Here is a 25012-nt window from a genome sequence, read left to right as displayed (position 1 = left end):
AGGCCGGATTTGAACTCAGGTACTCCTGACTCCAGGGCTGGTGCTCTATCCACTGTGCCACCTAGCTTCCCCTGGAGGGCTTTAATAGAGATTCATATTTTCTTTTCTTTTCTTTTTTTTTAAGTGAGGCAATTGGGGTTAAGTGACTTGCCTAGGGTCACACAGCTAGTAAGTGTTAAGTGTCTGAGGCCGGATTTGAACTCAGGTCCTCCTGACTCCAGGGCCGGTGCTCTATCCACTGCGCCACCTAGCTGCCCTGATTCATATTTTCTATAACAGAATCATAATGAATTGTTAAGGTGACTTATAGTTTTATAACACAATCACAACTGGACACACACATATCACAATATACAGACTTGTGCAGTCCTGAGAATCTAGCACAATGTGATCGATCCATCTTATTTCACTGAGGGCAGCAACAAACCACTAGGTAGAAAAGATGCTGATGTGATGAACATGTCAATCATAAGTCTATCAATAGCATTTATATAGTTTTAAGGTTTGCAAAATGCTTTCCATGTGTTAACTCATTTGATCAAAAATGCCATCCCTGCCTCCCACTCCCTTATACATGATGTTCCCCCCATTAAAATGTAAGCTTCTTGAGGACATTGATTATATCACTTTTGGAATTTATATCCTTAGTGCTTAATATGGTACCCGGCACATAGTAGGCACTTAACAAATGCTTATTCATTTGTTCACTAACACGAAAACATGTAGTAGTAGCCAACATTTATGTAGCCCTTTAAAGTTCGCAAAGTACTTTACTTAAAAGTAAGCTTACATAAAACTTAAAACTTGTCATTTGATTTCCTTAAAAACATGTCATTTGATTTCACACCACCCAATGAAGTAGGTAAGAAGGGCAATATCCTTCCCATTTTACAGATGAAGAAACTGAAGCTCGGAAAAATGTAGGGATTTATTTGCCCCTGATCACAATGCTAGGGTCAGGGTTAAGATTTGAACTTGCAATTCTCCTGACTCCAAACACAGCACTCATTCCCCTAAACCATGCCTTCATCTCCTTAGATTTTGAGTCAATCAGTTTTAACTTGGTTTAAATGTCAGTGCCACACTGTTGATGCAAAATCTCTGTCCAGTAGGTTCAGGTCCATCTGGAAACACATGGCCCAAGTGAGCTTCACACTGCCAAAGAAAACTCATCATTAGTAACAAGAAGTGCTTTACAGTCTCATTCAGATAAAAACAAGTCAATGTTTGGTTTTTTTCCATTCTTTATGTTGTATTTTTTAAAATTTGTCAAACATTTCCCAACTATCTTTTAATCTGATTCAGGCCCATGAATCTGTCTCCTCTGATATAGTCCAATGCCCTTCATTTTATTTTATTCTTGATAATAAGCAGTTTTATTTAGAATTTTAAGTTCCAAATTCTATCCCTCCTTCCTTCCTTCCCCTCCCTGCTCCTTGAGATGATAAGCAGCCATACGTGTGTACTTATGTAAAACATTAGCATATTAGTAATTTTGTACAAGAAAGTTTGAATAAAAGAAAAAAATGAAAGTGAAAATAGCATGCTTCTGTCTGTGTTCAATCAATATCAGTTCTTTGGAGGTGGATAGTATACTTCATCATTAATCCTTTGGGATTGTCTTGGATCATTATATTGCTGAGAATAGTTAAGTTATAGTTCTTCATCAAATAATATTGCTGTCACTTTGCACAATGTTCTCTTGGTTCTGCTTACTTCACTACACATCAGTTCATATAAGTCTTTCCTGGCCTTTCTGAAGTCATCCTGCTTGCCATTTCTTAGAGCAAAATAATATTTCATTACAAACTTATACCACAGCTTGTTCAGTCATTCCTCAATTGATGCACACCCCTTTAATTTCCAATTCTTAGCCTCCACAAAAAGAACTGCTATGAATATTTTTGTACAAATAGGCCTTTTTCTCTTTTGGGGGATGTCTTTGGGATATAAACCTAGCAGTGGTATTGCTTTGGGCATAATTCCAAAATGCTCTCCAGAATGGTTGGATCTTTTCACAACTCCACCAATAGTGGATTAGCATCCCAGTTTTCCCCCATCCCCTCTAACATCCAACATTTTCCTTTTTTTTTTTCTATTAGCTACTTTGATAGGTGTGAGGTTGTATCTCAGAGCTGTTTTAATTTGCCTCTCCAATCAATAGTGATTTAAAGCATTTTTTCATATGGCTTTAGATAGCTTTAATTTCTTTGTCTGAAAACCACTTGTTTATACCCTTTGACTATCAATTGGGGAATGACTTTTATTTTTTATAAATTTGACTTAGTTCTCCATATATTTGAGAAATGAGGCCTTTATCAGTGATACTTGTTGTAAAAATTCTTTCCCAGTTTTCTGCTTTCCTTACAATTTTGGTTACTTTGGTTTTATATATAAAAAAGCAAAAGCTTTTAAATTTAATATAATCAAAATTATCTATTTTGCATTTTGTAATGCTCTCTATATCTTCTTTGGTCTTAAATTTTCCCCCTGTCCATAAATCTGTCAGATAAACTATCCCATACTCTCTTAATGTGTTTATGATACTACTATGAATAAATTATGTACCCATTTTGCCCTTAGTTTTCTATACGGTATGAGATGTTGCTCTATATCTACTTTCTGCTACACTATATTCTAGCTTTCCCAGCAGCTTTTGTCAAATAATGAGTTTTTGTTCCAAAATCTTGGAGCTTTGGGTTTATAATATACTAGATTACTATAGTCATTTACTATAGTGTAATTCATATCTATTCTATTCCACTGATCCACCACACTATTTCTCAGCCAGTACCAGATTGTTTTGATAATTACCGCTTTGTAATATGTCAATGATTTTTAAACAAATGTTTAGTGACATCTTTTGTTGTTATATCACCTTTGTTTCCAAATATATTCCTCTCCACAGAAGTATGCTGTTAAATGCTTAACAACTGGCTCTCCAAAAAACCCAACATTTTCGATCTGCATCATTAACAAATTCCCCATCGCTTTTTTTTGAGGAGGGGCAATGAGGGTTAAGTGACTTGCCCAGGGTCACATAGCTAGTAAGTGTCAAGTGTCTGAGGCTGGATTTGAACTCAGGTCCTCCTGAATCCAGGGCTGGTGCTTTATCCACTGCGCCACCTAGCTGCCCCCATCACTTTCTTTAGTCTAGACATCCAACAAAATAATAAATCAACCCTGATTTGTAACATTTATCGATTTCTGAGGTGTAAGTGTTCATACCGAAAATTTGAGAATCAGCTCTTTGGAGAAATTATTTCCCTTAGCAAGTGAGTCATCCCATGGAACAAAGGTTTTAAAAAGAGAGGAAAACATGTCAGCAAAAGCAACCAACACATTAAGTGTATCTGACAATATGTGCAATATTCCAACCACTTTGCCTTCTGCCTCTTTAATGAGGGGAGGGAGGGGATGTTTTCAATGTTTTTCATGGCTAAGCCTATTCATTATAATTTATGTAAAATATAATTATTATTTTCATCAAAAAAGGTCTGACTTTGGAGAATGAGGGGGGAAATTAACATATAGGATAAAGAACTTTAAAGGGAATATCTGGTACTACCCCAATATTTTATAGCATTTGGTAAAGCTTAGCACTGTATCTAAAGGAGTTGTTACCACCACCACCATCAATGAATAAAACAAGATTCATAGAGATTAACTGAATTTCTTACAGTTACTAACAGACATAGATACCAAGGGGCAGAGTTATGAATTGGTACATAAGTCCTTTATTTCCAAATCTAGCTCTCTATCCGATTCAACTTGCTACCTAATGTAAGTCTAAAAAGTAAATACGGTTCCATCAGCCTTTCCTATGGGAAATTCCTTCCATCAAAGCAGACTGAAACCTATGACGTTTTCAGGAAGGTTCCTGAGACACCAAATGCTCTGGGTGACACAGTTTTAGAGGTAAAATCTGAATCCAGGTTCATTTGCTTTAAGCTCAGCACTGACATCATGCTACCTACTATCATCTCTAAATCCTAAGGACCACCTAAAAAAAGATTCAAATGGCAGCCATGTGCCTTAAAAAACATTAAACCACCTCACCACAGCAGATGGATGCTTTTTCAACCCGTACATTGACAGAGAATGGTTCAAAAGAAAGATCAATACATGTATAATTAGAGCACCTGAATTTAAATTTTTGATCACCTGTGTGACCATGGGAAAATCATTTAACTTTTGGTTGTGTCAGGTAAAGCTAATTTATATAGCATTTACTATGTTCAGGGCACTGCAGGTACTGTGCTAATTTTCTCAGTTCCCTTATCTGTAAAAGAAGGGTGTTGGCCTAGATGACTATTACATTGTGAGCACCTTGAGAACAGGAGTTGTCTTTTGCTTTTATCTCTAGGGCTTAGCCCAGTGCCTCTCCCATAGCAGGCACTTAATAAATGTTTACTGACTGTGTCCTATACCTAAAGTTTCTACAGCTATGATCCTATGATCTCTCTAGTATATTCTTTTTAACTGGACCATACCACTTTACTCAATTCAATGACCTTAAATGTTTTCCTTTTGGTCTTAACAACATGATATCCTTCCTTCGTGGTAGCAATATGGTGCTATGGCTAGCAAGCCAGTCTAATAGGTAGGAAGAGCTGGGTTCAGGTTCTACCTTTGAATACATATTGGTTGTGCAATCTTGGACAAGTCACTTACCTCAGTACCCTAGGCAGCTCTCTCAGAGTCTTCCATTGCGAAACAGATAACTGACTTACATTTCTGAAAGGATTTCCTTAATCTAGAATTTGCTACACCAATGGAACCACAGCTCTAACCATAGATCTAAACCAAAAGTGAAACAAACACAACCTCACCTTCAGCATTCCTTATTGCATCTGAACCTTATTTTGACGCTATTTTCTATTAAAAAAAAACCCCTAAAGAATAATTTCCCCTCAAAGACAAGGAGGGAAAGTTTTTATTCTTGTCCTAGTCTTCCCAGTACCTAGCACCAATCCTGACATCAAGTAAGAGCTTAATAAATGTTTTTGTGAGTGAGAATTAATTTGCAGAATGCTACAAGCTTCAATGAGAGCTTTCATTAACAGAAGGAACTGAGCACAAAAGCTAAGAATTGTCTCTTCATTTTAAAAAAAAATGCAATTTGCCTCCAGCAGGATTTCTGAAACTCCTTTGTGAATATGGCCCCCTACTCACAACATTGTTTTTAAATGATTAAAAAAACATACAAAGTCTTACAAAGGAAATCAATTATGTTGTAATACAGTTATCAGAATATGAAAAAAAAGTTCAACTCCAGTCTGAGAACCCCTGGTTTACAGTTTGCTGTTCTTAGAATCTTAGTCCGATTTCTTTTCTGGTTATCTTTTGGCTGGTCAGTATTGATTTGTAAGATTTCCTTATAGCTAAACATTACCCATTTTCTAGCCCCTCTAAAGGAATCTCTAACTGTTCACATGACCCGTGGTTAAGGTTGTTAAGAGAAGATTCTGTTACAGCACAAATGAAGAGGGCAGTATCTCATGTCTATACTCTCAGTCAGCCATAGATAGCTTCTTTCTCCTAGTAACTTGCCATACTACTTCTTAATGCAAATATGAGGGCATAGATACCTTGGCAAAGCCTTCATCCTAGTTATTGATCCTCAACCAACCCTCGGGGATGGGGAGAGGTAGAAGGGATCACTTTAATTTCCTGTCCATTCTCAAACCTTATTTCCATTCTGCTCCCTTGGAAGGCTCAAGCAGGAGAGAGAAAAGCTTGAGAAGATGCCTAGACAGGCATTGTGCTTTTACTTCCTTTGCTGAGAACTATGTAAGAGGGGCTGGAATGACTTGAGGGTTTTTTTAAATTCTGAAATTAAGAACCAGCAAACAAAATGATCATTTCAGAATTACTTTTTAAGTTGATAACTAATGAAAAATGTGTTTTAAGTAGTGGCCTCCTGTTAAGAACTGAGAATGTAAACAAAAAGGCTAGAAGAAAATACTCATTTGGCCTTCTGTGTAACTTTAAAGTAAACGCACCTGTTTGCAAACAACCTCTACTCGAGTTGATCCCAAGGAGTGGTCTGGCCGCCTCAGGATATTGGTTTCACTTTCATCAGAACCAAATGTGCCGTGAGCCTCTGTAAAGGAAGGCCACCCAGTGCCTGAGCAGAATTTTTTTTCAGAACTGCAGATCAGATCAACAATAATCAAAATTGTTATTAAGCAGTCTGCTATTATCATGCAAAGTACACTCTGCTGGCTTATTTTCCCAGCCAAAAAATAAAATGAAATCCTTTTTCTTCTCCCTAACCCACATCAGTTTCCTGTTGTACTACTGAAGAGCTACATGGCATAGTTAAAGAAGGCTGGTCTTGATGTCAGACCCTGGGCTCAAATTCTAGGCAATGCAGTGTGTAGAGTGCTGGGCTTATAGCCAAATCCTCTGCCTCAGTTTCTTCATCTGTAAAATCAGGGGTTGGACTCAATGACTTCTAAGGTTCCTTCCAGTTCTAAATCTGTGCTCCTAAGTCTTGCCTTTTATTATATACTTGCCATGTGATCATTGATCATGGGCAAGTCATTTAATCTTTATTCCCAAGGTAAGTCTTTGAGACCCTAAGTTATTCATGAGCAGAATGTGACCAGTCTGCATCAGTGAAGGGAGTTGAAACTAATGATCTCACAGATCTGGACAAAAATGACACCCAGCCCCCTCAACATTCAGCATTAAGAAAACTGTTTAGCAAATCATATAGTGTTACTTTGAAAATGAGATTTAGCTCAGCATCACATAATAATTACATCGTACAGTATTTTGACATGCCTACTATTTCTCAAAACAAAAAGCATTCTAAGACACAACATTCATCTGATCTCCTCTGGCTTAAAAAAAAAAAGACCCGGGAAGTATCCTTTTATTCATCTCCTCTCCTGTACAGATATTCTATATTGATTCATGAATGCTGATACTTATTAGAAATTTCATCTTATTAAACTGTTTTCATAAATGAGAAATCACACTTGTCATTAAGGCTTGAGAACTAGAGAGAAGCAGTTGCAAATCTTAATTCTAAGACAATAACAAAAAGGCAAATTTTCTAAAGTTAACAGTTTTATGGGAATAAACCCTTTTTAGACATAATTAACAGAATCTTGATATATGCCCTAATGGGAGAGACCCCACTTATACAAACATATAAACAACCTGATTTCGGAGGTTTTAAAAGTTAAATCCATTTAGACAAGTTGATCCCTACATTTAAGTGACTGGCTCCCTTTAAGTAACACAAAGTAAGAAACAAGAGTATTCTGGACCTATCCCTACTTACTCCTAATTTATATTTAATTTCAAATCGAGGCAACTTCCCTACTCCCCCAAATCAATACATAGTGACACCTAGTGGTAAATGGTAAAACATACCTCAGAAAAATTTCCATTAATTTAATGGAATTCACAATAGGATTTTAATCAATATCCTTTACTTGTGTAAGGAATTAATTTTTTTACACTTGTCTACCCCATTTGTCAGACCTGGATGATTTGAAACCAAAGTTAAGAAGAAATTTCTAGTTCACTTCTATTTTAAGGAGAACTTTAAAAATTGTGAATATGTTTCATAGCACCAATATAATTTGAGAGTGTCAATATGACTTGACATTTATTGAAAACAAAACAGATTTTCATGAGCACTTTGAAAGGTAGGTTATGGAACAGAGAGGCTGTTACACAACTCTATGAAGCAAGACTTTGGAACCCATTCTGGCCATTCATGACTTTTCCCTATACTCACACATAAATCACGTGTTCCCAGACTTAAACCTGAGTAAAAATAGGAGCTGCCAAATAAGTCACTCAATGTTCAAACTAATGATCTCACCATCATATGAATGAGTCTGGAATGCCAAGGACTTCTTGTTTGGGATGGGATCAGGAAAAGAGGGCAGTGTGATTAATTCTCAATATTAGGGTTGGATTGACAGCTCACAATCATTCATTCAACAAACATTTATTAAATGCTATTGTCATGATTCAGACCAATTTCTATGGTTCACTATGAGTCAAGTGGGACATCTTGAGTTAGAATCTTAGCCCAGCCTGGAAGTTCACCTACAAAGTGGATGGGGAGATAAATGTGAACAAAAGATATTAAGGCCAAAACTTCTTAAATCTCAGCTAAGCTTTGAATTGGATTCCTTCTTCTCTGCCTTTAATAAAAGGAGCCACTTTTTCACTTGCCTTTTTAACATGTATACCTCTGCAATCAACTTTCTTACAGGCTGAGTTTAATGGAAACTTAGTGAACATATATTCCTTTCCGTACTCTTTCTTCTTTTGACATATCTCTTTAGAGATTGGAAGCTATTTCTGAGTGTATAGGTTTTACTTCTTTATTGAGAAATACTTTCCCCAGCCTTTGCAAATTGGATACTTCAAAGAAAACCAATTTCCAATGTCACAGGGAAAAAGAAAAAGGTAGGGGTCCTTAGGTATTCCTCAGTAAAGAATTATACTCACATACAGTGCAATTAGAATTAAAGTGGTCTTTTATTTGGTGCTAGAGAAAGTGACCAAGTGGGAAGTCAAAGACTTCACCTGCAGCAAGAAGGTGGTTTAGAAACATCCTCCTCCCAGAACAAAAGGAAGGCAAAAATTTTTATAGAGGATAGATGGGGTGTCCACCTGAAAATGGAAAGTTCCTTTTTGGGGTGAGGTAGGGAAAGCTTGGATGCTTGTCATATTCTTGAATGGCTGTAGCAAAAAAAAATATATTGTCACCCTTCAGCCAGCCAAAGAGCCTCTCTGAATTTAGCTAGGCTAGTCTTTAAACAATCAGGAAATCATAAGACAACATACTTAGAGAGTAAAAGGACCTCAGAGTCCAATCCCTCCATCTTGTTTTTTGTTTTGTTTTGTTTTGGTGAGGCAATTGGGGTTAAGTGACTTGCCCAAGGTCACACAGCTAGTAATTGTTAAGTGTCTGAGGCCACATTTGAACTCAGGTCCTCCTGAATCCAGGGCCAGTACTTTATCCACTGCACCACCTAGCTGCCCCTCCTTTCATCTTTAAGATGAAGAAACAGACATGAAGAAGCTAAGGGACTAGTGCACAGTCACATAGCTAGTAAATGTCTGAGGTGGGATTTGAACCTGGCTCTTCCTGCCTCTAAGTTCAGTGCCTTATCCACCTCAGTTTGTCATTGGTTTTAGAGTTCATCCAGCTTGGTACAGCTTTTACTCCGATGCCATACCCTTAAGTATCCAGGGTCATACTTCTATGCTGCAATGATGTCACAGGGCAGTATTTGCTCTTTATCTTCTTCTTCCTTTTTTTTGGGGGGGGGCTTTTTTTTTTTGGTTGGGCAATGAGGGTTAAGTGACTTGCCCAAGGTCACACAGCTAGTAAGTGTCAAGTGTCTGAGGCTGGATTTGAATTCTGGTTCTCTTGAATCTAGGGCCAGTGCTCTATCCACTGTGCCACCTAGCTGCCCCCTCTTTATCTTCTTATAGTTGGAGGCTTTCTAATATGCCATCTACACTGTTCCCAGTACCTCTCTTTATCAAATGCTTTATCAAAATCAGGCATTATTTTCATTTCTCATAATATACTTAAGTTCATGTAAGTCCTCCAACTACAATCTGTCTGTCTCTCATGTCAGAACAAAAGAGGTGGGGTGTAGTCCCAAAAAACACATTCCCCCTCTCTCTAGTGAAAAGAATCCCCTCAAGTCCCCACTATCCCTAGACAGAACCTGTCTGAGGTCTCTGGTGTAACTCTTTACCTTGGGAGACCTTCTGAGCTTTCTACTTTCTGTTTGGAGAATTTGACATATCTTCTTCCCCCTTGCACAATTCTCTCTTGGTTTCCTTCAATCAAAGTGAGAGAGCTGTAAGAGAACAGCCCTTTCTCCTGACCAAGTTGGAAATGCTATATTTCTGGAGATCCCTCCATTCCTTATATTATATGAGTGATTATCTATGCAGTCCCAACCAAAGGAATTTGAACTTACAAATGAAGATCCAATAAGTAGGGGTTTAATTTTTCCTTTTCCCTCCATAGCAAAAGCTTTTTGAAGTTTACGCATAAGTGTTATCTCTTTGTTCTCTTAATGGCCCAAGAAGCATATGAATATTTATCTAGGTACTTTTTTTTTCTTGTTATATGGACAGTTAGCTTTCTTAACTTTCTTTTCTTTAATGAGTTTGCTTGCCTTGCTTATCCTTGGGTTATTTAAAAGAATGAACTTAATTTCCTCTCTTTTGTATTTAATATTTCATACTGCATTTAGGTTAAGGTGAACTTTGCAGGATATGTTATTCTGAAATGAAAACTGATATTTTAATGCTTTCCTTTAGTTTCTTGCATACAAGTAATAGCTTTTAGTGATTCTGACTTTTCTCTTGGTATGAAAAGCTGTGATTCTCCAACTATCTGGATGTATTTTATCCTCAAAGTCAGTTGTGTTGACTTGTAATAAAGTCAGTGCTCTACCAAGGATCAACTGTTATGGAGAGATACTTTGTCCTTATCCTTGCTTGTCTTACTGATGTCTTTTTTTTGGTGACAGCTCTAGTTCTCATGCTCATTTCTTTCACTATTTTTTTTTACTGTGGGAACACAGATGTGCGATAAGTTTTCAACCCTTAAGTATCATAGACAAGGCAGGAAAAGAACTTTAATGTCATCTAAGTCTTTCATTTCACAGATGAGGAAACTGTGACCTAAAGAAGGGAACATTAGTACTAAGTAGCAGAACCAAGACTCAAATCCAGGTCCCCTGACTCTGGATCCTGTGTTCACTCCATTATACCACGATTCCTCCACAATCAGATTGGGGCAGAATTATCCAACAACAGGGAGTAACTTGAGAACAATTAAGGGTTGAGTAGCTGGAGTTAGGGAAAAGAAGTAATCAAAGGTTTCAGGAATAAGGTAGGACTGGAGCTGGGAGCTTAAAGGATGAGTACACTTTGGATAAGTGGAAGGAAGGAGAGAGGGACATTCAGAGAGGAGAGGGGAACAATGTGACCAAAGATAGTGAAAATGGAATAGGGATTGGAGGGAATGATCTGAAGAGAAAACATTGACTTTGCCTTACAGATAAAGGAAATGAGGCACAAGAAAGAAAGAAAGAAAGAAAGAAAGAAAGAAAGAAAGAAAGAAAGAAAGAAAGAAAGAAAGAAAGAAAGAAAGAAAGAAAGAAAGAAAGAAAGAAAGGAAGGAAGGAAGGAAGGAAGGAAGGAAGGAAGGAAGGAAGGAAGGAAGGAAGGAAGAAAGAAAGAAAGAAAGGAAGGAAGGAAGGAAGGAAGGAAGGAAGGAAGGAAGGAAGGAAGGAAGGAAGGAAAGAAGGAAGGAAAGAAGGAAGAAAGGAAGGAAGGAAGAAAGGAAGGAAGGAAGGAAGGAAGGAAGGAAGGAAGGAAGGAAGGAAGGAAGGAAGGAAGGAAGGAAGGAAGAGGCACATAAACAGAGGAAGCCAAGGCAAATATATTTAGAAAATTGAAGAGGCTTTGAGATTTCACAATTTGCCATAAAGTAGACCTGTGTGTCATGGAAATTGTCTGGCAATAAAAACATATACATTTACAAAGCAATCCTGATTGCTTCTCTCTGCCCCCTCGATGTATAGTGCCCTGGGCAGCTGCCAACTTTACCTACCCTTAGTTCTTACTCTGCCCACAGAATTAAATTGACAAACCATTCAAGAAAAAACTCCTTAGCTTTTCTCATCTATTTCCAAGGATGTTGTTAAAAAGAGAAAAACATCTAATCAACATACAGTAGCAAGTCAAACCTTTTAAAAATCTGTTGAACATGTTCTTTATTTTCCTGCCTCTCTGACAAGCAGGATCCTGCTACAACTCTGCACCTGGAAGCATGCACATCTCTCTGACATTTTTTTAATCTAGGGATGTTCCTGTGCTCAGGACATGTTTTTCCATCTTTATGAGACCTTAGGTCTCTGGGATAACCAATGTCAATGGCATTGTGGAAATGTGATTTGCAAATTGTGTAAAAATTAACCTATTTAGCCTCAATTACCTCACATCATTTTAGGGCTCACTGCCATCTCAGATCATTTCTCACAAGTCACCGATGGGGTAAATGAATCCAGGCAGGGGCCTGCCCATCAATGAGAATGAAGGAAAAATCAATCCTAATCTCCATTCATCCTTTGATGGCAGGGGTCTGGCCTTCCCCTAGTACTAATGCAGCCCACATTAGCGGCATTGCTGGAAAACCCAATCTGTTCAAGGCCAAGGGGACATAATGAAGTACTGTCTAATGGAAGATTCACAGAGCTGGCTTGATTTATATTTTATTCTAAACCAATTTAGAGGAGATGCACAAGAAAAGAAAACATCTTTGAAGTTCTAAAAAACAGGACTTCAAAGATGTTTTCCTTTCTTGTTCATCTAATCTACTTTTTTTTAGACTGTTTCCTGCATGTCTAAACAAAAAAGCCTTTGTCATGAGAGTTAAGATCCTGATTCACTTAAAAGAGGCTTTGAAATCAAGGGACAATTTAATTTACTTTTAACTCTATAGAAAAGGGCATGGTATTCACCACTGTCAAGTACTTTGGGGAATCTATTCTCATGAAATACTACATTTCTTAAATTAAGTTATAAACTCATTTTCTACAATAGGGCTACCATTTTCATCTCATGATAATGGAGCATTATGGGATTTTCCCCCATACTTTTTTCCCCTTAAAAAAATTCTCCTGGCTTTGTCTTCAGGTGTCCAATAATATCGCTCACTTATACGTTTATAGTTATTGGGCACATGGAAAAGAAAACACAAGGCTAGACTAAAAATAAACATAGGTCCACATTTTATAATAATATATTATAAAATAATATTATTTATCTTCAGGAGGGGTTCTTAACTTTTTTATGTTTTTTATGCATCACTTTTTTTGGTTGTGGATCCTTTTGGCATGCTTGGGAAGTCTATAGACCCCTTCTAAGAATAATATTTCTAAATAATTAAAGGAAATTCTAAATTTCAATTAGACGTTACTGAAAATAAAGATGCAATTTTTTTTCCTGATCTAAGTCTATGGATTCCCTCCCTTCTCTCCATCCCTTCTCCTCCCTCCCCCTCCCGGACCTCCCAAGGGTTCATGGATACCAGGTTATGGGCCCCTGTTTTCAAGTCTTTGGGCATCAACTTTAGGCAGCATTGACACAGGTTAGCACACAGTACCCAGCAGGGTTTAGAGCACACTGAGCTTTCCAGGTACTTCGAGCTCTCTTTGTCTCTCTCCCTCTTACCTGAACAGTGGGCTGTCACAGCAAACACAGTGATACATTCCTGGCTCTGTGTTATTCAAAAGACCTCCACTGAAGGGCTGCAAAATAAAGAAAGGCTGTTGTTTTCCAGGCTCCATGTCAGGAACAAGTTCCATTGAATCATATGTAAAAAGCAGAGACAAGTCTTAAAATTAAGGCTACAACTCAGAAAAAGTCCATGCCTCTAGGAGTCCCTGTGCCAACCTAACAGGCAACCCAAACCTCCCAGGTGAGAAAACTGCAGCGGGCTTCTCCAGAAAAAGGCTGCAGGCTTATTTACAGCTCAGTCTTTATTGTGCCAAATATTCAAATTATGGCATTAATAATGCTTTGTATTTATATAACACCTTTCATCCAAGAACTTCAAAGTGTTTTAAAAAGCAGGAGACCAAAGTCTCATCCTCTGCAACTCTAGAAGGCTTCAGCCTCCATTCCAAAGAAGCTAATTCAATAGGAATCTGCTCTACTGGCTAAAGCACTTTGAAATCCCCAATTAAAATGGGGATATAAATATATAAAAGCACAGTTCAGCACGGACCGGGGGGAAGGTGCTCTGTCTTTAATATGATCCATATGGCATTAGAGATACTGTATACTTAAAACATGTTAATGAGGGGCTAGGCTCCCCTATTGACCATGCTGGGCATGTCCCAATTGGAAAGCAATTATTTTTGGAACTTTGTATCTCTCATGCCTGACCCATAGTAAATGTTTAATAAAAGCTTGTTGACTGATTTGGTAGCTGCATGAACTAAATGTGATAGAGCTTCATAACTTTAAAAGAAATTCATTGTGGAACCAGAGAACCATTAAGGCACAGGAGAAACTGAGTCAATAATTTTGGGGGGGGCAGTGAGGGTTAAGTGACTTGCCCAGGGTCACACAGCTAGTAAGTGTCAAGTGTTTGAGGCCAGATTTGAAATCAGGTCCTCTTGAATCCAGGGCCAGTGCTTTATCCACTGCACCAGCTAGCTGCCCCTGAGTCAATAATTAAAGAAGCACCATATGGTGAATTCGGTCCATTACACATGGGAACCTGTCTTTGTCCATTCTTTTGTCCACTTCTCTCCTCCTTCAAACCCTTCTACTCTCTTCAGAAACATCCCTACTAGCCTAGAGCTAGGTGAGAACCATGAATACTGTCTAGCAGAAAGAAAGTTTGGATCCAGCCCCACTAGGCTAGCCCAAAGTCCTAAAGCGGAAATCAAACTTGGGGCTTCAGAGCTTCTCTTGTGCTTGTAACTCAGAAAACTCAAAGGTCAAACATCCAGACTCCCCATGGAAGTTTTGCCGTTGTGTTTTGTAGTGCTCTGCATAAAGGACAATTTCAAATTAACCTAGTGAGCGGACCATCTGGGCACATTTGGACTTTTTCCCTCTGCAAACCCTAAAATTAGCTGTAGAAATCAGAGCTGCTTCTTCTGCCAAGAGGATCTGGCACCTTGCTTTATGGGCAGTCCCACCCTGAGCTTCCATCAGGAGCACTGATTGGCATCTGTAATGAAGGGAAGTTTCTTTAATTTGTGGCACTCATGCCTGGGCTCACAAAAAACAGCAAAGGGGCATTTTTATTTGCATTAAAAAAAAAAAACCAACCTGTATCCTGCAGCAAACAGACTGTACCTTTCCTATCTGCCTATGCAAATATCACTCAGTCTTCAGGGCAAAACTAAACTGGAAACACCTTCTTAATTTTTTTCTGGCTCTCTACACTGATGTTGTATACTGTGTAGCCCTGCCCTATAACCTTCCCTTGTCACTTAATCATATACTACATTACATTGTCCTTTAAGGTTCTGTTGTGAATGACCCATCTCCTTAAATAGAGTATAAGATCCTTAAAGGCAAGAACAGCCTGGCTGGTACTTGTTTGGTTTGTATGAGGATTAGATGGAAATGATGCCTCTAAAACACTTTCTTTAAACCTTCAAGTACCCTAGAAATGTCAGATATCATCATAATGACCCTTCCATGATGTACAAAAGCACTTGGTAAGTCACCAGGTGCTATATACACTATCAGGATTGTAGGCTTTCTGGATATTTATTTAATAAATCACATCACAGGCTCACAAGTTGGACATACTTTTTTTAAACATGTAGAATATAGAAAAGGATCAACTCCAAAAGTATCTGCAACACGAGTTTAGATTACAGACTGAGCTCATTTTGTAAAATAGCCAAACACACGGGGTGTGTTGTATATGCCATCTGCCGGAGAAACCCACAAATTTATTCTACTAAACATCTGGCAGGTCATCTCCCGTATCTATACACACACCAAGCGTTGTTTGGCAAATGGGCACAGGAGTCCTGGGAGTGGCAGTGCCTCTGGGACCACTGTGTGCCCGGTTTTGTGCCCGGCCCTCTCAACCATCATCCAGGGAAGTGATTCCTGAGGAGGAGGGGGCTAGCCAATCCCCCCGACTGCCAACCATGCATGTCACAAACAGGGCAAGCAAGCCAGCCTAGATAAATTAGCAAGGGAGAGAAAGAGACAGACAGACAGACAAGAAGGAGGAAGGGAGGGAGAGAGAGGGAGGAGTGGGTGGGGGCAGAGACAGGCAGAGAGAGAGAGAGAAGGAGGAAAGGACAGAGAGAGGGTGGGGGAGGGGGAGGGAGAGAGAGACAGAGAGAGAAGGAGGAGGAGCAGGAAGGGAGAGAAACAGAAAGAGACAGAGAAGAAAGAGGAAGGGAGGGAGAAAGAAGGAGGATTGGGATATGGGGGAGAGAGAGAGAGAGAGAGAGAGAGAGAGAGACAGACAGACAGACAGACAGACAGAGAGACAGAGAGAGACAGAGAGACAGAGAGAGAGAAGGTAGCATGTACCAGGCAAGTCAAACCACCACAACCACCTTGACTGCTCTCTCCCCTTGGACCCCTTGAAGGAGACAGTCCAGGACTCTGAGCCCTTGGGTATATCAGTGCTTCCAGCCCAGTGCCCTTAGCCATCATTGTGGGAAGTTAACCCCTGTGGAGATGCAGCCTGGCTCATGCAGGGGCTACAGCCACAGCTAATGATGACCCAGAAAAGAAAGTTCTTGCCACCAAAGTCTTTAGCACTGTCACATGGCTCAGTTAGAAACCAATAGGATTTATCAGTGGAGATGACAACAAAGAAGATGCATCACCATCTGCTTTTGTTCTGTACCAGGAGGATCATGGGACCTTTCTGTCTGACTTGCAGCTGAAACCTTCCATATGCTTTGTCTTCCTCCATTATTATGTGAGATCATGGAGAATAGGGATTGTTTTATTTTTCTGTGTGTATCCCCAGTGTTTTGTCCATAGTGACTGCTTAATAAATACTTTATTCATTCTGTACCTGAGAATTAGGCCTGGCTTAACAAACTCTGGAAGTACCCCCAAAATACCCAGAGGGCAATTATAATTTGTGACTCACCTGTGCACTGTCCCTAAACCTCTGGAAGTGATGGGTAAGGTACGGTGATTTTATTAACTACTTGCCTTGCTTTTCATAAAACTTTCTCTTGAAATAAGTCTCCCCTAAACATTCAATATAATCATTATAATAGATTAATCAGGCCAGAGGAGACCATTTCAGCAACAGAGTGGGTGGGGATGAAACACCACCACCACCACCACTACTACTACTACTACTACTACTACTACATAATTTCATTTAACCTCACAAAACATAGTGAAACAAGTGGGTATTATTGTCCTATTCTATTGATAAGGAAGCAAGACACTAGAGTTAACATGTTTGACCTAGGTCCCATTACTTAAATGGATTAACCAACACTAGAATTCCATTCCAAATGCATTAACTCCATACCACCTGTGTTCAGGCACAGACCTGGAACTAACATCTACTCTAAGCCAGCTGGTACAGTGGGTAGACAGGACACAGAGACAGAAGGACCTAAGTTTAAATTCTGCTTCAGATACTCACTAGCTGTGTGACATTGGGCAGGTCACTTAACCTCACTCAGCCTCAGTTTCCCCATCTGTAAAATGGGGAGAATAACAGTACCTATCTCACAGGACTATTGTGAGGATCAAATGAGATAACATATAAAGTGTTTTGCAAACTTTAAAGTGCTATGGAAATAGTAGCGATTATTATTATTATTATTATTATTATTGTTATTATTATCCATTGTTTCCAACTCCAGGGTTCTTTTTTTTTTCCTTTTTTTTTGTGGGGCAATGAGGGTTAAGTGACTTGCCCAGGATCACACAACTAGTAAGCATCAAGTGTCTGAGGCTGGATTTGAACTCAGGTCCTCCTGAATCCAGAGCCCATGCTTTATCCACTGTGCTACCTAGCTGCCCCTCCAGGGTTCTTTCTATTGTAAAATGGAGCATCCCTTTATAGATAACCATATGAATGTGCATGGATGAATAATGGTAAAACTACAGATATGTTAGAGTCTTTATATAATACTGCCTTGATTCAAGCCACTGTTGTCCAGGTGAAACTGCTTAATAATGCAGTTTCTTTGGACATTTCAAACCTAAACCTAATTAGACATTCTCTATCACAGAGTTTTATAAGGAAAGTGTTAGGTGATATTGTTTTGGATGCATTACAGACAGAGGCAGAGAAGAATAACTCACATTCATATGCCACTTTAAGATTTACAACACTTTTACTACAGGTATTATTCTGATCTCTGTTTTACAAAAGTGGAGATGAAAACACAGAGAACATGACTTGCATGTGATCATTTATCCAACAAGGGGCAGAATCAGGATTCAGATGGAAGTTCCAAACTCCATCCATCACACTCTTCCCCCTTCCCCTACAAAAAGTATCAGCATTGAACTGCTATTGCCAATAGCAACACAGACCAAACCCAGAGTGATAAGGAAGAATAATCTCTCTTAAGAGATGACCAAGGGGGCAGCTAGGTGGCCCAGTGGATAAAGCACTGGCCCTGGATTCAGGAGGACCTGAGTTCAAATACAGCCTCAGACACTTGACACTTACTAGCTGTGTGACCCTGGGCAAGTCATTTAACCCTCATTGCCTTGCCCCCCCCAAATAAAATAAAAAAGAGATGACCAAATGTGTTGATAGTTTGGAGGATAGCTTTTTTAGACAAGGATTTCTCACCTCTTGGGTGTGAGGGGAGGTAGCCTGGCACAAGAAGAGACAGTGTAGTATCTTCCAGACTGGGTCTGGAATCAGAAGACTTCAGTTTCAAGCTCAGTTCTACTCCTTATTTATTTGTGTGGCCATAGGCAAGCTTGGGCCTCAGTTTCCTCATTTGTAAACTGAGAAGGTCCAACTAGATGTTCTCTAAGGTCCTGTCCAAGATCTCATGGCACAGTTGAAAGGGAGTGGGATGTGGAATTCAAGGTTTTGAATCCTGGATTTGGGACTTTGACCTTCAAGCAAGATTGCCTCTCTGAGCCTCAGTTTCTCCATTTGTCAAATGAGGGGATTGAACTTGATGATCCCTAAGGTTCCCTTCAGCTCTAAGACTATGATCCTATCACCTATTTCTCTCCCTCCCTCCCTTCCAAATCTCTTTCCCCCCATCCCTCTCTGCCCACATGGAGTAGTTTACCAGTTCTGTTCCCTTTTCTCTAGTGACATAGTACTGCTCTGGAGTCAATTTCTCTTTCCAGTCAGTGGTTGGCTTGCCATGCTTGTTGAGAGACCCTATATTATTGAAAAAAGAACAATATTAAAAGCATGATTCATTTTAATTCCCCCCCCATTGTTCTTTATAGTAGAGTATTCATCCTCTAACGGAAAATCAAAGATACATGAGTTCCTTTCTTCCCAGACTCTCACCCTCCACAGTGACTGGAGACACTGTACAAAATGATTTGAAGCGTTCATTGATTTAATGAATTTAATAAAAAGCTGAAGGCCAGTTGTCTATCCCTGCTAGAGGCAGCTGGGGGTGGTGAGTGTCAGGGAATAGGGGACAAAATCATTGCTGAAGTTATGTACTACAAACAGCTGAATAAATCCTGATTGAGTGTCTAAGGGTAGCACTTGACTCCCTTTCTTCTCTTATTGGTTCCAAAAAATATTTCCTATCATAGGTAAAGCTAGGAGCTATTACAAGAGATTCTATAGAAAGATAACTCGGAGTTGCTACATATTCCTATATCCCTTCAAAAACTAACTGTGGCTTTTTTCTTTAACTGAGGAAGGACTAAAAGCAGCCAGGAAGGAGTCATTATGGGGGTGTATGATGGAGACAGAGACACAGAAACAGGACAAGGAGAGAGAGAGAGAGAGAGAGAGAGATGGAGAGAAAGCAGACCATGAAGGGAGAAAAAGGAAAGGGGGCAAAATGAAGATGGGGAGACAGATGGATTAAAGGCATAAGCTTCTAGAAGAAGAGGGGAGAACTGTACTTCCTTCTTTGTTTTCGAAGAGGAACAGTAACATCAAGAGGTCATGTCTTGAATCATTCATGAATTGGATTGAAGTGAGACAGAGCTGCACAAAGTCATCAGCCTCACTCTCTTTCAGGCCTGTCAGTTACCTTCAACCTGGTTTAACCCATCTGCTGAGAAGGATTTATCAGGGTGTGGCTGCTGCCCAAACTACAGCTTCTTAGAGCCACCAGTGAGAATTGAGTGTCAATCGGACATCAAAGGTGGATGAGCAGCCCTGAAGAGTTCAGTGAGCCTTCACACCAGAGGTGCTGGTCCTTCCTGAGTACCCCATACACCCTGTAGGGGAGAGCACAGTACCAAAGACAGAAGAGGAGGTGTTGGCCTTGGCAAGGAGAAAGTCTAATTCTTTCTCAGACACTGGATCAAAGCGGGGAGAGAATAGGGTTGACAATGAGAAAATCTGAAGTGTAGACTTGGGGGGAAGAGGGAGTTTGAGATTCTGTGGTCAGTCTCACATCCCAAATGTCCCATAATAAAAAGAATTGGAGAAGACCCATTTCTATCATATAGTTACTTTCTGCAAGTTAAGTTTACTCACTGTCCATTTATATGCTGTGCTGTTGGTCATCTGGAAGGGTAGGGAGAAAGTTTAATAAATCTAGTTAGCTCACAAGGATTGATATGTGCATTATGTAGTAATAACTTGGGGGTGCTCCATAATAGCTTCCCCCAACACCATATTTTTGGGGCATTCTGCTCCTGTCCCCCTTAAACTGGTGTTGACTCAGGACCATAGGTCTAGAGGTAGAAGAATATCTGGGTAATTTCTCACCAAACCCCCTCATTCTACAGATGAAAAAGCTAAGACCCATAGAAATGAAGCAATTAGTCAAGATCACATGGGTCAAAGATGGCAGAGTCAGGATTTGAGCCAGTTCCTGGAATCTAAAAGGAATATACCATCCATGGTATGCACCAGCCTTCTCTTCCAAGATGAGAATTGACTAGAGGGCACTGAGTAGTTAAGTGACTTGCCCAGGGTCACAGAGCCGGTGTATTCAAGGCAGGACTTGAACCCATCTCCTTGAGTATGTTTCTCAACCAAAACACAACAATTTAGAAGGTGAGTCTGCTAACAGATATGTACTCCCAAGTCAAATACATTTGTTCACTTTGGATGATCTATGGTTCTAGATCAGTTTTGTTTTCTTTCATTAGCCCTGATGATAATTAAGCATGTAAGTTCTAGAGTCTCTGTATCCTGCTTAGCCAGACACACAATATTTGGCAGGAGAGTAATATAGTTACAGGCTCCAGAGAAAATTATACCCATTTCCACACCCCTGCCTGTAAAGGTGTAACTCACTCAAAATAAAGCTATGTGTAGGTATAATGATTGCAAATGGAATTATATTTTTAAGTGATGTGGAGGAGGGTACTACTTAAGAGAACCTAGAGGTGAAATTTCCTAAAAAGCAGAGAAGTGTGTTTATAATACAAATTACTGCCCTGTATTTCCCCTACTGATTGAGGGAATGTGTGTAATAGTGGATAAGGAGCTGTCTAAAAGAAAGAAGTCCAGAGGCTGAGTGATCTTGGACAAGTCATTTAGTTTTCTAAGATACTTAAGATATAGAGCAGGTACTGAAGTGCATTGGTCCAGAGAGTTCCCTGTACCAATGAAATCAAAAGTTTAGTGAAAAAAAATCTTGTACTATATAAATGGGAGGGTTTGAAAATTGGCTTTTCTTCAAGTTTTCAGTAATGAGATTGGCACTTTTTTTTTTTTTTTTGGATTTTGGAGCTGGTTTAGCAACTGAAGGCACCACACTGCTGATTCACATTTACAAAATAGACCAAAATTTAACAAAAATCTTCCTTCTCATTATTATTTGTGAGCTTCCTACAATTCCAAAGCATTCATTAATAGCTTCACAAACAGAATAACAGAACATAATCATACTCCATGAACTGCTAAAAATTCTTTAAAAAAAATAAAACCAACAATAATCAACTTAAGTCTTTCTTATCAAACTCCTCATTTAATGTGCTAAAATTAGCCTATATCTCTAATGATCAGTTTAGTGTCATTCAAACAATCAGAGATTCTTAGAGCTAGAAGGGACCTCAGAGACCATGTAGTCAAATATCTTCCTTGAAGTATAAATCTCATCAACAGAACCACCTATCTTTATGTAGATGACTCCCAGATCAACATAGCCAGCCCTAGTCTCTCTCTCTCCTGACCTTCACATCACAAACTTATTAGGCATTTGAACTCTTGGCATCTCAAACACAACATGCCCCAAACAGAACTCATTTTTTTCCCACAAACTCACTCCTCTTCTGTACTTCTCTATTACTGCTGAGGCCACCACCATTTTTCCAGTAACCAATGTTGGATTCACTCTCAATTCTTCACTCTTGCTCATCCCATATAGTCAATCAGTTGTCAAATCTTGTTTTTTCTTACTCTGAGACACTTCTCAAACTCACATGGCTACCAATCATTATCTCTTGCCAGGACTTTTGTCATAGCTTCCTTTTTGGCATTTTGGTCTTTTCTCCCCACTCCAATTCATGTCCCACAGAGTGGCCAAAGAAATTTTCCTAAATGACAGGTCTGCCCATGTCATCGCCCCTCTTCAATAAATGCTCTCCATTACTTCTAGTGCCAAATATAAGCTTTTCTGTCTGACATTTAAAGCTCTTTACAACCTGGTCCCTTCCCACCTTTCCAATCATTGTACATGTTACTCCTCTCTGCACACTAGAGTCCAGCTGTTCTGCACATGTGATGTTGCATCTCCTTTGCCCTGGTCCTCTTCCAGGCCTAGAATTCACTCCTTCCTCACCTCAGTCTCTTGGGATTCCTAATTTTCTTCAAGACCAAGCTGGGATGCCAAGCTGCAATCTACATGAAGCCTTTCTCCAAACACCCTTATAAGCATTTTGTGTCTATATCTACATAGATCTTGCTTCCCTCATTAGTGTGTAACTTCCTTGAGGGCAGGGGGTTGTTGCATTTTTGTCTTTGAGTCCCTGGATACAAAGTTCCAATACTTGATAAATGCTTTTTGACTGATTGAAAAATGAACAGTCAATTATCCATATGAGAGTGATGCTCTGTGCTTATTCTAGATTCAAAATCCTTGCTGAAAATGAGTAGTCAAGTTAACAAGTATATATTAAGTGCTTATCAATCAATCAATCACCATTTATTTAGCCTATATTATGAACTAGGCGCAGTGCTAAGGGGCTGTGGGTTAAAAAAAAGAGGCAAAAGGGGGCAGCTAGGTGGTACAGTGGATAAAGCACTGGCCTTGGATTCAGGGGGACCTGAGTTCAAATCCAGCCTCACACACTTGACACTTAACTAGCTGTGTGACCCTGGGCAAGTCACTTAACTCTCATTGCCCTGCAAAAAAAAAAAAAAAGAGGCAAAAGAAAGTCTGTGCCCTCCAGAAATTTATAATATGATGGGGGGGGGGACAAACTGCAAGGAACTATGTATAACAAGATAAATACAGGATAAACTGGAGAGAATCTCGGAAGAAAGGTTTTGGTGTTAAGGAGAACCAGGAAAGGTTTCTTATGTTAAGTGGGACTTTACGTGAGACAAGTCAAAAAAAAATTTTTTTTTTTTTGGTAGTTCATAGTATGTGAAGTGCTCGGTCCTAGCCCTATTGGGAACCAAGTGTAACCAAGAAATTACAATTTAATTGAGAAGATAAAATATAAACCTCTGAATAGTTAAGCAACATAGCCCTAATTCCCTAGTCAGAGCCTGAAGGAAAGGCAGACAGATCCAAAGCAAGGGATAGAGGGGGCTTGGCTCTGAACACCGAGAAAGACATGAGGGGGGAAAAGAGGATCTCATTTTGCACTTTTGTCAGAAAAAGAGCAGTGCTTAGAATATGCAGAGCCTGCAACTAGCACATCCAGCCAAACAGAAAAGCAAAACTGAAACTCGGGGAGAAAGAGTAGGGACAGCTCGGGGAGGGGACAGCTGGAGGAGGGTACCGCTAAGGACGTGACAGTTGGAGGAGGGAACAGCTAGGGGAGGAGACAACTGGAGAGAGACAGCTGGGGGAGGGGATAGTTGGAGGGGACAGATGGGGGAGGGGCCACCTGGGGGTGGCGTCCGCCGGGGGGCGCGGGGAGTGGAGGAGCCAGGGGCCTACACTGCGGCTCCCTTGGCTCCCCAAGGCGGTCTCCCGATTGCCTGGACCAGCCGACGGGGTCCCCCCGGGACTGCGGGCCTGCTGTGGCCAGGGCCCGCTCGCTCCTACCTCCGTCCTTGTGGCTGGCTCTCCCAGGGCAGACGCAGCCGCAGGCGCCTCCGTGCACGGTCCCAGAGGGCAGCCCTCTCCAGCCTAGCCAGGACAGTCCTCGGAAGAGGAGCCAAGCCATATTCCCTGGCCGCCCGAGGCGCACTGGTCTGGGCACAGCGGGAACCCTCCCAGACCCGCCCCTTTCGGCGAAGGGCGGAGGAAGGGGAGTGCTGTAGCTGCGAGTCGGAGGGACTTGGGGTACCCGGGGTACCCGGGATGGGGCAAGGGGCTTGGCACCGCTCTGCCCAGCCCCAGGGAAAAAAAAACCGGCCGTGTTGTCTGTGCCCAGGCTTCACCTGTGGGCCGGTCTCCCAGGCCTGCGGTGCCCTTGCCCTCAATTTGGGCCCCTTTCTAGGCTAGGCAGGCACGCTCTAGAAGTAAGGGGGCGGGGTTGAAGGGGCAGTACTAGAAGTGAAGCGTGAGCGCCACCTTCAATCCCCGACAGAATCAGGCCCATGGTGTGCCACCCCTTTCGGTCCGAGCTCACCAGGAACAAGACCAGGCTTGGAAAGAGACTTTGTTGGCTTATTTTTGACTTAAATTTCCATAATGTCTGCAGACCGGAGCAGCTGACTGCCCCTGCCCCTTAAAAAAGGCTTTAAGTTAAAAAAAAAAGGACTTTAAATTCAAAAATTGTTTATTAAGCACCTATGATGTGCAAGGCACAGTGTTAAATGCTGGGGATATAAAGACAGAAGTGCAAACTTTGGGCCCCTTCTTCAAAGACTTTACAGCAGTCGACTGGGGGATGCAAACAACTAAGTAAGTAAATAGTTCATTTAAAGAGCCCTGACTACGGGTCTTCCCAGCTTTACATCTTTCCCTTAACACATCACAGTCTACTCAAACCGGCCAGCTTGCTGTCCCTCACACAGGGCACTCCTCTATCTCTCTGGTTCCTATGCTTTTGCAATGACTGCCCCTCCCTTCTGTAAGGTCCTCATCTGGGCCCCCAAAATCCCTGGTTTCCTCCAAAGTTCAGTTCAAATGCTTCGTTTTACATGAATGAAGTCTTTACTAATCTCTCCAACTGCAAATGCCTTGTCCCCTCCCCCTGGAAAAAGAAAACCAAAAAGAAAACCCTT

General features: G+C 40.4%; 1 protein-coding gene across 1 annotated transcript; it reads right to left on the bottom strand.

The window, feature by feature from the left end:
* Positions 1–618: 618 nt before the first annotated feature.
* On the bottom strand, positions 619–24287 carry MSRB2 (methionine sulfoxide reductase B2). Its single transcript, XM_043968933.1, has 5 exons — positions 23886–24287; positions 18804–18898; positions 13246–13322; positions 6006–6153; positions 619–1155 (listed from the first exon to the last, which is right to left on the bottom strand). Exons 1-5 carry the CDS (start codon positions 24004–24006, stop codon positions 1057–1059), a joined length of 540 nt encoding a protein of 179 aa, XP_043824868.1. The 5' UTR covers positions 24007–24287; the 3' UTR covers positions 619–1056.
* Positions 24288–25012: the final 725 nt, after the last annotated feature.

The sequence above is a fragment of the Dromiciops gliroides genome, chromosome 5 (genome assembly GCF_019393635.1).
Source record: "Dromiciops gliroides isolate mDroGli1 chromosome 5, mDroGli1.pri, whole genome shotgun sequence".
NCBI classification, from domain to species: Eukaryota; Metazoa; Chordata; class Mammalia; order Microbiotheria; family Microbiotheriidae; genus Dromiciops; species Dromiciops gliroides.
This window is presented reverse-complemented; position numbering and strand designations above follow the sequence as displayed.

Coding starts and splice junctions, on each gene's coding strand:
- MSRB2 (XM_043968933.1), bottom strand. CDS start 24,006: ATGGCTTGGCTCCTCTTCCGAGGACTGTCCTGGCTAGGCTGGAGAGGG. Junction 6,154..13,245: donor TGTGACAGCCCACTGTTCAG/GTAAGAGGGAGA, acceptor TCTGATCTGCAG/TTCTGAAAAAAAATTCTGCT. Junction 1,156..6,005: donor TAGAGGTTGTTTGCAAACAG/GTGCGTTTACTT, acceptor TTTCTTTGGCAG/TGTGAAGCTCACTTGGGCCA.